At 45.7% G+C, this 13,063-nt stretch overlaps 1 protein-coding gene across 1 annotated transcript in view; it reads right to left on the bottom strand.

Annotated features, from left to right (window-relative positions):
• TM9SF1 (transmembrane 9 superfamily member 1) overlaps window positions 1-13,063 on the bottom strand; it is a 38,141-nt gene that overhangs the window by 12,436 nt on the left and 12,642 nt on the right. The window contains exon 4 of the mRNA XM_068128311.2: window positions 1,680-1,865. Within this exon, the coding sequence (XP_067984412.2) occupies window positions 1,680-1,865 (186 nt within the window). The remainder of the gene's footprint in view (window positions 1-1,679; window positions 1,866-13,063) is intronic.

The following is a 13,063-nucleotide window of genomic DNA, read 5'->3' as shown; positions in this document are numbered from 1 at the left end:
AATGTACAAAAGAGCGCGCACAGCTCTCAGGATGAAGGACGGGAACAGTGGTGAGTTTGAGGTGAAGGTGGGAGTGCATCAGGGGTCGGTACTAAGTCCACTACTATTTGTAGCTGTGATGGAGGTGCTGGCTCAGAACGTAATGGAGGGTTTACCGTGGGAGTTGTTGTGTGCAGATGATCTGGTGTTGATTGCAGAAAGTATGGATGGACTGATGGAGAAGATGAACAAGTGGAAGGAATGTATGGAGACAAAAGGTCTGAAGGTGAATACAGTATAGGAAAGACGAAGGTGATGGCAAGTGGTAAAGCATGTGGTGAGGTGGAAAGAACTGGGAAGTGGCCATGTGCTGTGTGCAGGAAGGGTGTCGGAGTGAACTCCATTCAATGTACAATGTGCGCTGAGTCGGTTCATCAAAAATGTAGTGGTCTGAGAGGGTCATTAACCAGTGTGGCAGCTACATTCAAATGTAAGGTGTGCACAGAGGGAGCTGCAGATGGAGGAAATGTTGAGTTCGATCTTGGAGACGGCGTGAAGCTGGAAGGTGTGAAAACATTTTGCTACCTCGGAGACATGGTGAATGGAGAAGGTGGGTCAGACTCGGCAACGGTTGCAAGAGTGAGATGTGCATGGAAGAAGTTTCGGGAACTGGGTGGCGTGCTGATGAGGGGAGTGTCGTTGAAGCTGAAGGGAAAGGTGTATGCTGCATGTGTGAGAAGTGTTATGACTCATGGGAGTGAGACATGGGTAATGAACGTAGAGCAGCAACGAAGGGTGGAAATGCGAATGGTTCGGTGGATGTGCGGAGTATCGTTGAGAGAGAGGAAGACAAATGATGAATTGCAAAAGATGATGGGAATAGAGCCTGTGATTGATGCTGTGAAGAGGAACAGGTTGAGATGGTTTGGTCATGTGTTGAGGAAGGATGAAAGTGACTGGTTGAGAAGAGTGATGGAAATGAATGTAGAAGGAAGTAGAAGACGGGGAAGACCGAGAAAGACTTGGCCAAAGATGGTGGAAGAAGAAATGCGGGCAAGGGGGTTAACAAGGAGAGATGCAGAAAATAGGGCAAAATGGAGAAGATTGTCATGGGGACCGCAAGGCTAACCCCCGCCCGAGCAGGGAAAATGGCCTTAAAATGCATGTTGTTGTTGTTGTATCATAACCAGTATGTTTTGTATCAAACATTAGGCATACCAGCGTTAACCTCCCACTGTACCCATACACCGCTCAACAGACATGCAAAAAAATAGTTACCCCCCCCCCCCCCCCCCTACATTCATTCATTCATTCATTCATTCATCTACCCCGCATTGCATTTATTTATATTATTAAGAGGCAGCTTGTGCGGTCAACATCTGGGTACATAGAACAGATCAAGCTTTAGATTAATTTTGGAAGGACAGAAGAAATAAGCTGTGCACACGTACTCCAAAGTGCGTTAAAAGAGGATCACTTACCTGCAACCGATTAGAGTTCATAGCTGTGCAACGTAAGCACAACAGCGGGTCAAACAAACAAAACCAGTTTTAACTAAAGCCGATCCAGCGTACTTGCCTAAACACGGTAATCCAGCTCGTGTCTGAGCTCCTATATAACAGCTCGTGAGCCTCATATAACATAGGTATACATTCTTTGTTACCCAAAGCCAACATTTCTGCAAGAATGTAAATACCCACCTGAGAAGATGCAGGTAGTCAGGATGATATTCCAGACCCAGCTGCTACCATTGAGCTGACGGAAAAAGCTGCTGGAGACGTAGCCTGCGATGCAGCACGTCAAAGCATACAGAAGCACCGCGGCTGTGTTGATGGCACCGTGATGTCCTACGCTAAACAAGCCAAACAAGGCCATGATTATAATGCCTGAGGGTGATGGAGGCGACACAGATAGACGTACCTGTTACACAATTACATTATGGGAAGTTTTTCCGATCACACCGATCTTGACGCCACATCATGCCGGGTGTGCAACACAAACAGTTTTGGTTTCCCCATAGCCATACAACCCAAAATGAATTTCTAACCTGAACAACAAAAAAAACAAAAAACACTTCGAACACAAACATGTCAGCCTTGTGTACAGGGAACCAAACCAAGAAAAATCAATAATGTGGCGCAACATGAGATGTACAAATCTGTAAAAACAGAATTCTTGTGCTCTGATGTTAAAAATAAAATAAATAAATACAATAGAATACACCTGTATCTATATATAATGAAGGGAACGTATGTTGTATGTATGGCATACTGTATGTATGTTGTAGGTTTCATCTCCTCCTCCGAGAGGATTTGACCTCGGAAGTTGAAACTTTCAGGGATTAATGAGGGAAACCCGAGGTTGTGCAATGTGCATGCACACGTTTTGTATTATCTTGCTATAATTCACCAAATGTCCGTCCGTCCATCCGTAGGTACCGTAAAAACTGTTGATCCGATCGCAACGATATTTTGGGTGGGTAATCCTGGGATCTCCAGGAGTAAAATAGGCTATTTCGTTTTCCCAATTTCAGCTTTGGTCTCCAGCATTCTCAGGTTTGGACTCCCGCATAACATTCGTGTTCGCATAACGTTCATTGTGACGATGTTTTCATCGTGATGATGTTTTCATTGTGACGATGTTGTTTTCCCGGGTGCCGCACAAACGGCTGCACCGATCGCTACACAGCTGCACCGATCGAACTCAGTGACCTCGGACAAAGACCTTTTATAAGGACACGGGTTGAATCCCTGCTTGAGAGAATTCCAACCCCCTCCCCACCATCACGGCCGTCTCTCCAACTTACAATCCCACAAGATATGCGCAAAGGACGACCCAAAACCAATATAAACATCATTAAAAGTAAATAATGACCTCGGCCAAAGTTCAAACGCCGTTTAATCTCTAATGAATGAATTCCACATAGCTATTTGGGCGGTGAATACACTAACAGATCGCTGTCTCCATCGATCTTGCCAAGGCCGTAACAGCTATCAGCTCAAAATCCTTTTAACTGCTGATTTGGTACAGTTACACGTATCGGGACTTTGGTACACGTATCGGGAGTACATACGACATAGCGATTGTGAACACGATTATCGATCACAATTCACGATGACGATCACGATCACGATCACGATCATCACGATCATAGTGTATCGATCACGATTTGAAACACGATGGAATAATATTTACCGATATGAACAGTGATGTGGCTTTTATTGAAATTCTAAAGATGCTGTTTAGATTTTGATGATTTGCGTGTGATATGATTCAACGGATGTTTTTATGAATCGTTTAAAATAAAAAAAAGCCTTCAATTTCTGATATTTTGCCTTTTCATTTGGGCTTCCCAAATGAAGCCCTGCCCGTAGGGCTAGTTTTGCTAGTTTTGCTAGTTTCATCAAATTTAGAAGAAAAAAAAAATTCGCCCATCATGTCATTTTCTCCCTGTGGGTGGTAGGGCGGTGCTATTGGAATTATCTGAGCTACTGTATATAACCACGATGTATTACATATGCACAAAAGCAGTACGCATGTTTTTGCTTCATATAGACAACCTGAGTTAATTTTATTTTCGGGAGCGATCGAAGCAGCGGTCTGTTGCGGTTACACCTCCCACATAACGGGATGGGTCAGAAGAACGTGTTGCACACCTGGAATAAGATCGCTTGTTGGGTGGGCACTCTGCTATGGTATTAATAATCATAAAGATAACAAAATCACCCACTGGAGATGATGTGTACAACAAGTTGGAAGAGGATGATGGGAGGAAGATTATCTATGAATTGGCTCGTGACAGGGACAAAGATAGCAAGGACATGAAGGGGGGTGGGTGGTGATTAAGGATGGAGGCGGGAGGCTGGCAACAGAGAGGGGCGCAGAATTGAAGGTGTGTGAAGGATATTTCAAACAGCTGTTGAGAACTGGGAAAGAAAACAGTGAGCTGGAGCCACCGAGTTATGTGGAGGGGAAGGTGGAGTTGTTGGAAATCATGGAAGACGAAATGCAGATGGCATCGACGAGGATAAAATCGGAAAGCGCGCCAGGCATTGATGAGGTGTGTAGAGAGATGATAAATTGGAGTGGCAGAAGAGGTTATTAAATGCATGTATGAGAGATGGGTCAATTCCAGAGGAGTAGGGACAGGGTTAATTGTGCCGATATGGAAGGGTAAAGGGGGTGTTCAAGATGCGGGGACGTACGGCGGCATTACACTCCTTAGTCATGTCATGAAGGTGCTGGAGAGGGTTACTGACAGGACAATGAAGAGTGTGGAGAAGGAGATTGGAGAAGAGCAGCAGGGGGTTTAGAAAGGGTAGGAGAACGATAGATGGGATGTTCGCCCTGATACAGCTGGTGGAGAAAAGGTTGAAGGTGCAAGGTGAAATGGCATTGGGATTTGTGGATCTGGAGAAGGCCTACTACACTGTCCTGAGAGAGATGGTGATGGCGGCACTGATATGGATGGCAGTGTTGGAGGGACAAGTGAGGTTTGTGGAAGGAATGTCCAAGGGAACGAAAGGAAGAGTTTTGGTTGGTCCTGGGATGTTGGAGAAAGTTAATGTGAACATCGGTTTGAGGCAGCGAAGCACCCTCAGCCCACTTCTGTTGATCATAGTGCTGGAGCTGGTAAGGAGGAAGTTAAACATGAAAGATATTCTGGGGATGATATTGTATGTGGACAATCTGATTGTTGCGGTGGAGAGTGGACGGGAGATACAGGAAGTACCGAAGGAGTGGAAGGAGGCATTTGAGAAACATGGGCTGAAAATGAGTGTGGAGAAGATGAAGACGATGTGGGTCGGGCAGCAGAGAAAGTAAATGAATATCAGGTTAGAGGGGAAGGGGATCAGAGAAGGAGATAGGTTTGAGTGTCTGGGTGGAACAGTGACCAGGGATGGTAAGTCAGAGGCAGAGGTGAGGAGGATGATTCAGGTGGGTACAAATGCATGGAGGTGGGTGGAGGGTGTATGGCAGACAAAATATTTCATGGAGATTGAAAGGAAAGGTTTTGATGTCGTGTGTAATGCCGGCCTATCTTTACGGTCTGGAAATGGTGGCACTAACAGAGAGACAACAACAGAGGCTGTGGGTTTGCGAGACAACTGGGTCAGGAGGATTGTAGGAATGAAGAGAGTGGATAGAAGGAGGATGGATGAACTGAGGCAGGAGATTGGTGTGAAGACGAGCTTGACAGGAAGATTGGTGAAATGCCGGCTGAAATGGACTGGACAATTGGTGCGGATGGAGGAATAGGGAATGGCAAAGAGCGGATAGGTTGAGGGAACAAGGTAGGAGGAAAAGAAGTGTCGACCATGGTTGAGATGGGAGGATTGTGTGAAGAGGTAGATCAGTAAGGTGGGTGCGTTTGGTGAGTGGAGAGAGTTGGTTGAGGACAGGGGGAAGTGAAAGAGGATCGTGGTCAAGGCAGGGCTTGGTGGCATCGGACCTCACCCCTTACAAAGGGAAAATGAGGAGAACAACTGCTGGCCGCTCCCATAGTGGTCATTATTAATGCACCCTATAGGATAGCCACATATCAGGATTTTTTCCCGATTGGCCGACCGCTGTGCCATTACAAGTCCATTGCCTTGTCAAAATAAAATTAACACCCCCTGATTGTAAACAAACTTTACTTTAACAATTTGTGATTCAAACACAATCAAATAGACGCATTCGTATCTGGAAGCAGATCCATTGGCACCATACAGTGCTCAAACCCATACAAGGATTAATTTATTTATAATTAGTCATTCATAATCTGTCTGAATGCACAAGATCTGTTATTTTTTGTCTCGTGCCCATATTTTTATTAATTATTCCATAAGCTGTGCGCGCCTGCTCTCCTTACCGCATCCCGCACGCCACTTGTTTCGGCATCATCGATGAATCCCTGGCGTTGTAAATTGGGACAAAAAATTTGAAAACTGGAATGGGATTCAGTCCCGCATGGAATAAGATTGCTCATCTCCACTAGACAGCGCGTTTGCCTCCAAATCTGTGAGAAGCCAACCGTCTGTGAAGCTTTGGCTTAGTGGGGCCGCATTAACGAGCACCCCCATCAACGTGGCAATACCAGCACGCACACTTGCGATGCTACAGGTTTGTGCCCCATTATGGCCATTGCTACGGGTGGAGGCAGCACTTAGTATGCTACTTGCCCAGTGGTTAGGGCACACACAAGTCTGGAATGCCAATTTGTTTGCATTTATTTCCTTGCTGTTTCGCTTCGGATCTTTACCACTTGGTAGAGATTTGTAATGGATCATAAAAGGTGACTTTCTCGCTAGCTCAAGCTAAAGAAGCACAGGCGAACTCAATATCTCAGGACATTAATGAACACCCTTGTTCAAGCGTGTCGGATGAAACTGTGCGCAAGCATAACAAAAGCTTCGCTAGAAATTGCAGCTCAGAAATAATAATGGAGGGAAGAAAAACAAAGTTTGCTCTTCTGCAGCAGGTGCATCAAAAGAACAAGCAAACAAATAAAAACATGGATGAAGGAGAAGCGTAAACAGTCTGAAGGAATGCAAACATCAAGCAGCTTTCCTCTGGCGATGAATGAATGAATATGAATGATGGATGATCGTTTTAAGGCCATTTTCCCCGCTAGAGCGGGGGTTAGCCTTGCGGGCCCCATGACAATCATGGTTCCCTGTTTGAGGCAATGTTTTTAAGGCCGGATGCCCTTCCTGACGCCAACTCTTGGTCGCCTCTTACGATGCGCAGGGATATGGTGTATCTATTCTAACCGGGGTACACACAAATGATACGTGATACATATCGATACACAAATTATACGTAATTTACAAAAACTGTAAATACACGATACACAAACAAAATGAATTCCCTGCGTGTGGTTCAAGGCAATATATTTTTCATTCTTCAAGTGTCACCACTAGTCGCTCTGGGCAGTTTGGAGAGATGAGGGAAAAATAAGTAGGGAATAAAAGATGCCGAACTGCAATTGGAATCGCAGATGAATACAGGAGCACTACCACATAGAGTTATTCCCAACAAATTAGGATGAAGCTTTCGTTGAGACATTTTATGAGAAAGGCCTTGACATAGTTATCGTCCTCGATATGATGATGCGACATGATGATAGAACGGCGATACTTCTCCAAAATATTCCTCTTGGTGAAGCTGATGACACCGTGCGAAGAGAATCCAAAGAAAATTACGAAGAGTGATGAATGGACATGTGGGAAGGAGTATGGATGGTTTTGAGGGAGTTCATGGGGGTTACAGATATGGTGTGAGAAATGGAGAAGGTGAAAGGATTTTGGAGTTTGCTGATGGAGCTGATGTGTTGATTTGTAATACTCAGTTCCAGAAAGAGGATAATAAACTTGTTACATACACGTCAGGTGGGTCGACGACAACCGTTGACTACCCGATGGTGCGTAGGCGAGATAGGGGGCACCTCCGGGACACAAAGGTGATCCCGGGGGAGGAGGCTGTTTCACAGCACCACTTGGTTGTCTGCGACATAAGGGTGAAAGGTGCGAGGAGAGCACGGCGGGTGAAGTACCAACCGAGAATGAAGGTGTGGAGGTTGAAAGAGGTGACAGTAAGGGAGGCATTAAAAGAGAGGCTGAGTAGGGTAGAGGATGATGTGGTTGAGCTTGAAAGTGTTTGGATGTCAATGAAAGCTAGTCTGTTGGGAGCCGTTGGTGAGGTATGTGGATGGACAAAAGGACCACCGCGGCACTCGGAAACATGGTGGTGGGATGATGAAGTTGGAAAGAAGATTGACGAGAAGAGGAAGAAGTTCAAGGAGTGGCAGAAGTCGAAGGGTACGGGAGCAGAAACAGCAGAGCATGAAAGTTATAAGGCAGCCAGGAAGGCTGCAAAGAAAGAGGTAGCAAAGGCGCAGGAGGCATGTAGGAAAATGTTCGGAGAACGCTTGGATTCGGAAGAGGGTCAGAAAGCAGTATTCAGGATTGCAAAGCAGATAGCGAAAGAGAGGTGTGATGTGATGGGGGTGAGTTGCTTGAAGGATGAAGTGGGACAAATCGTTGTCGACCCAGATGTAATTAAAGGAAGATGGAAAAGATATATGGAAATGCTGTTGAATACAGAGAATGAATGGGATGGCAACATAGAGAGTAACCCAGTTTTAGGACCGGCAGAGAAGATAACTGAGAAGGAAGTTGAGGAAGCGAAAAAAGCAATGAAGAGTGGAAAAGCGGGAGGGCCGACGGGAGTTGTGGGAGATATGTTGAAGGCAGCAGGAAGTTGGGGTGTGAAGAGAATGACAGAGATCTGTAACCTGGTGGTGAAAGAAGGCCGCATTCCAGTGGATTGGGAACCGAGTACCCTCGTCCCTCTATACAAGGGGAAAGGTGACCCTCTGGAGTGTGGCTCGTACCAAGCGATAAAGTTATTGGAGCATGGAATGAAGGTATTGGAAAGGGTGTTGGAGAGGAGGATAAGGAAGAAAGTGAAGACCGACGAAATGCAGTTTGGATTTATGCCAGGAAGAGGAACGACAGACACGCTTTTCATTGTGAGGCAGTTGCAGGAGAAGTACATGGAGAAGAGGAAGAAGTTGTTTCTTGGGTTTGTTGATCTGGAGAAAGCATTCGATAGGGTTCCACGCAAAGTATTGACATGGGCATTGAGGAAGTTAGGAGTGGAGGAATGGTTGATCAGAGTAGTGATGGCAATGTACAAAAGAGCGCGCACAGCTGTAAGGACGAAGGACGGGAACAGTGGTGAGTTTGAGGTGAAGGTGGGAGTGCATCAGGGGTCGGTACGAAGTCCACTACTATTTGTAGCTGTGATGGAGGTGCTGGCTCAGAACGTAAAGGAGGGTTTACCGTGGGAGTTGTTGTATGCAGATGATCTGGTGTTGATTGCGGAAAGTATGGATGGACTGAAGGAAAAGATGAACAAGTGGAAGGAATGTATGGAGACAGAAGGTCTGAAGGTGAATATCGGAAAGACAAAGGTGATGGCAAGTGGTAAAGCATGTGCTGAGGTGGAAAGAACTGGGAAGTGGCCGTGTGCCGTGTGCAGGAAGGGTGTCGGAGTGAACTCCATTCAATGTACAATGTGCGCTGAGTGGGTTCATCAAAAATGTAGTGGTCTGAGAGGGTCATTTACCAGTGTGGCAGTTACATTCAAATGTAAGGTGTGCACAGAGGGAGCTGCAGATGGAGAAAATGTTGAGTTGGATCTTGGAGACGGCGTGAAGCTGGAAGGTGTGAAAACATTTTGCTACCACGGAGACATGCTGAATGGAGAAGGTGGATCAGACTCGGCAACGGTTGCTCGAGTGAGATGTGCATGGAAGAAGTTTCGGGAACTGAGTGGCGTGCTGATGAGGAGGGGAGTGTCGCTGAAGCTGAAGGGAAAGGTGTATGCTGCATGTGTGAGAAGTGTTATGATTTATGGGAGCGAGACATGGGTAATGAACGTAGAGCAGCAACGAAGGCTGGAAAGGGTGGAAATGCGAATGGTTCGATGGATGTGCGGAGTATCGTTGAGAGAGAGGAAGACAAATTATGAATTGCGAAAGATGATGGGAATATTGCCTGTGATTGATGCTGTGAAGAGGAACAGGTTGAGATGGTTTGGTCATGTGTTGAGGAAGGATGAAAGTGACTGGTTGAGAAGAGTGATGGAAATTAATGTAGAAGGAAGTAGAGGACGGGGAAGACCGAGAAAGACTTGGCTAAAGATGATGGAAGAAGAAATGCGGGCAAGGGGGTTAACAAGGAGAGATGCAGAAAATAGGGCAAAATGGAGAAGATTGTCATGGGGACCGCAAGGCTAACCCCCGCTCTAGCAGGGAAAATGGCCTTAAAATGCATGTTGTGTTTCACTACATAATGGTCGCTGGATTTTAAAGATTACTATATATACAGGACTTTGATTCCCCGGCGATTGGACTTTCATAAAGTTTTGCGCAAACGCGTCAAACAAGGGCTCTCCGTCGAACAACGTAACCTACAAACACAGCACTAATATGCAATGCTCGAAGGAGAAGTCGAGCAATCAATATCCAGGCAAAATGAACCGACCGGAGGTCAAAGGCAATGAAAACAATCACTGCTCGGCATATCGGATTGCTGTGCCAAAACGCAGCCACAGCGATCTCTGTGCGTAGCCCTGCCTTGGGAAAACGACAATGGAGCTATCGGACGAGGGAAACCACGTACGAGAACCAGAGATTAAGAAAATGGGAGAAAATGGGAAAAAAAGGAAAAAAAATGGAAACATTCGAGCAATTTGGTCACCTTGGCCGATTTGCTGTAAATCTCAAAGTGCGATGTCGATTTGGATTTAATGAAACGGTGAGAAGTTTATCTGTGGTTTGATCGAACCCGGTGCTCAAAAAGGAAGATGGCAGGAACATTCTTTGGAATCATGAGATTTTGAATGGACACGAAGGCCAAGGACTAGTGCAAATAACTTTTTTAAACGTTGTAATAAGTACCTGCAGCACAATGATTGCATCATTGCATCATTGGCACATGCTAGTACAAGGTTTTCTTTTCAACAATGAGGCAATCTGGCAATCTGGCTCTCGGCCATGGTTTGAGTCATGGAAATATATATATGTATACAGTATATAGACAATGGAATGGACACGACGGTGTTTAGCACAGAGTTTCTGGCGGCCTTCTTGGAGTATGTATGATGATTATGCCATGCAGGAAGTCGCGAAGCAACGGTGGGGTGCATGTTTTGTGATTAGCTGCACAAAGGATCACACAGGGGTAAAATAACGCTGTCTAAGCTTGCACAAGTGAGTAGTGATTAATCATAATTTATATGACTAGGACGTGCCCGTACGTGGGTGCCCGTTCCTTGCCAAAAAAAAAAAAAAAAAATGTCTTCGCCCATGCATGCATGGGCGTGCCCATGGGCCCATGGGCGTGCCCGTAAGTGCGTGATGTGACCGTACAATGAATGTATCGTCCCGACGCCGCAGCTCGGATGGCGCTGCAGTTAATCGGGCCTGTATCGGCAGAGTTATTATAAACGTGTACTACAATCGATCGTACCTTACAGCATCTGCTCGCCACGTTCACGTCGTCACTATGACTATCCGTAAGTCCGGAAGTGACGTCCTCATTTGACTGTCCGGAAGGTCGCATATCGCAGTTACGATGAATCGCAAATTAGTTTTAATTAGTTTTAAAACATAGTTTAACGCCAACATAGTTTGCCAACGTGAAATAAATGAATACGCTCTCAAATGTGCCGTCCGAGGCAGAGTCTGTTCGGCACGTTCGGCACACGTGATAGCTCGCTGCTCTCTGATTGGTTGAATCGTTTTTTGGACATAGCTCGGTAACTACTTCTCCGATTAATATGAAACCTTGAAAAGGCACATCCTCAGGTCCCCAGCAATATACCTGGCAAGTTTAAAGTATATCGGACCCGTGGTTGTCGAGAAACAGCGGTCACAGACACACAGACATACACACAGACAAACACACACACAGAGATTACTGGAATTATAGATAGACTAGGGCATGCCCGTACTATATATATATCTAAAATTATATCCCCCCCCCCCCCCCCCCCCTCTATTTACATGAAATGGTTTGGTCCAAAGCGAACGGCTTGCGAGTACGGTGACAATCCCCCCCCTCTATTTACATGAAATGGTTTGGTCCAAAGCGAACGGCTTGCGAGTACGGTGACAATCCCTCCCCCTCTATTTACATGAAATGGTTTGGTCCAAAGCGAACGGCTTGCGGAGTTTGGTAAAGAAATCGCCATAGCGTGCACAAACGCGCAGGAAAGCGAAAGAATTGCAAATTAGTTTTAATTAGTTTTAAAACATAGTTTAACGCCAACATAGTTTGCCAACGTGAAATAAATGAATACGCTCTCAAATGTGCCATCCGAGGCAGAGTCTGTTCGGCACGTTCGGCACACGTGATAGCTCGCTGCTCTCTGATTGGTTGAATCGTTTTTTGGACATAGCTCGGTAACTACTTGTCCGATTAATATGAAACCTTGAAAAGGCACATCCTCGGGTCCCCAGCAATATACCTGGCAAGTTTAAAGTATATCGGACCCGTGGTTGTCGAGAAACAGCGGTCACAGACAAACAAACAAACACACACACAGACACACACACACACACACACAGAGATTGCTGGAATTATAGATAGACTAGGGCATGCCCGTACTATATATAAGCTAGGACGTGCCCGTACGTGGGTGCCCGTTCCTTGCCAAAAAAAAAAAAAAAAAAAAAATTTGTGTAGGGGTGTGTGTGTGTAAACATCCTAGGGCGTGCCCGTACGTGGGTGCAAAAAAACATGCGTGCAAACAACAACAAAAAAAAACTTTGAAACCACGTGGCAGTAACGACCACAGAACCCCCCCCCCCCCTCTATTTACATGAATGGTTTGGTCCATTCGCAACGACCACAGAACCCCCCCCCTCTATTTACATGCAATGGTTTGGTCCAAAGCGAACGGCTTGCAGTGTTTGGTAAAGAAATCGCCATAGCTCGGTAACTACTTCTCCGATTAATATGAAACCTTGAAAAGGCACATCCTCGGGTCCCCAGCAATATACCTGGCAAGTTTAAAGTATATCGGACCGGTAGTTGTCGAGAAACAGCGGTCACAGACAAACATACACACATACAAACACACATACACACATACACACAGAGATTAATGGAATTATAGATAGATGATCTGTATTCAGCAGTTATGAGCTTGATTTGCATGATTTATTCAGTGAGGCAAATCATCTTTTGCTACATCCATGACCTACAACTCGGTAGGCCAAGCGGCTATTATTGTCAACACTACTGATTGTATAGAAGCCAATGGGACTGTGATTGCATTTGATTGATTGGGACTGATGGTGGGTGGTATTGGGGCCAATGAGGTGGGGGAAGAGGGTGGGGGAGGGAGGGGTTGGGGCAAGGGGGTCGCGGCCCCAGGGTCAATTGAGGGGCCCGAGCTTCTCCCGTAATTTATTTTTAACAATACGGTGCAGCGAAACTACTCGTTGGCTCAGCCTCACTTCCTCACTCCCAGTTACATGATTGAGTCATGGCCAGTGAAAGATCATGTTATGCTCTGTTTGAAGATA

This window comes from Myxine glutinosa, chromosome 9, assembly GCF_964187855.1.
Source record: "Myxine glutinosa chromosome 9, kmMyxGlut1.1, whole genome shotgun sequence".
Taxonomy (NCBI): Eukaryota; Metazoa; Chordata; class Myxini; order Myxiniformes; family Myxinidae; genus Myxine; species Myxine glutinosa.
This window is presented reverse-complemented; position numbering and strand designations above follow the sequence as displayed.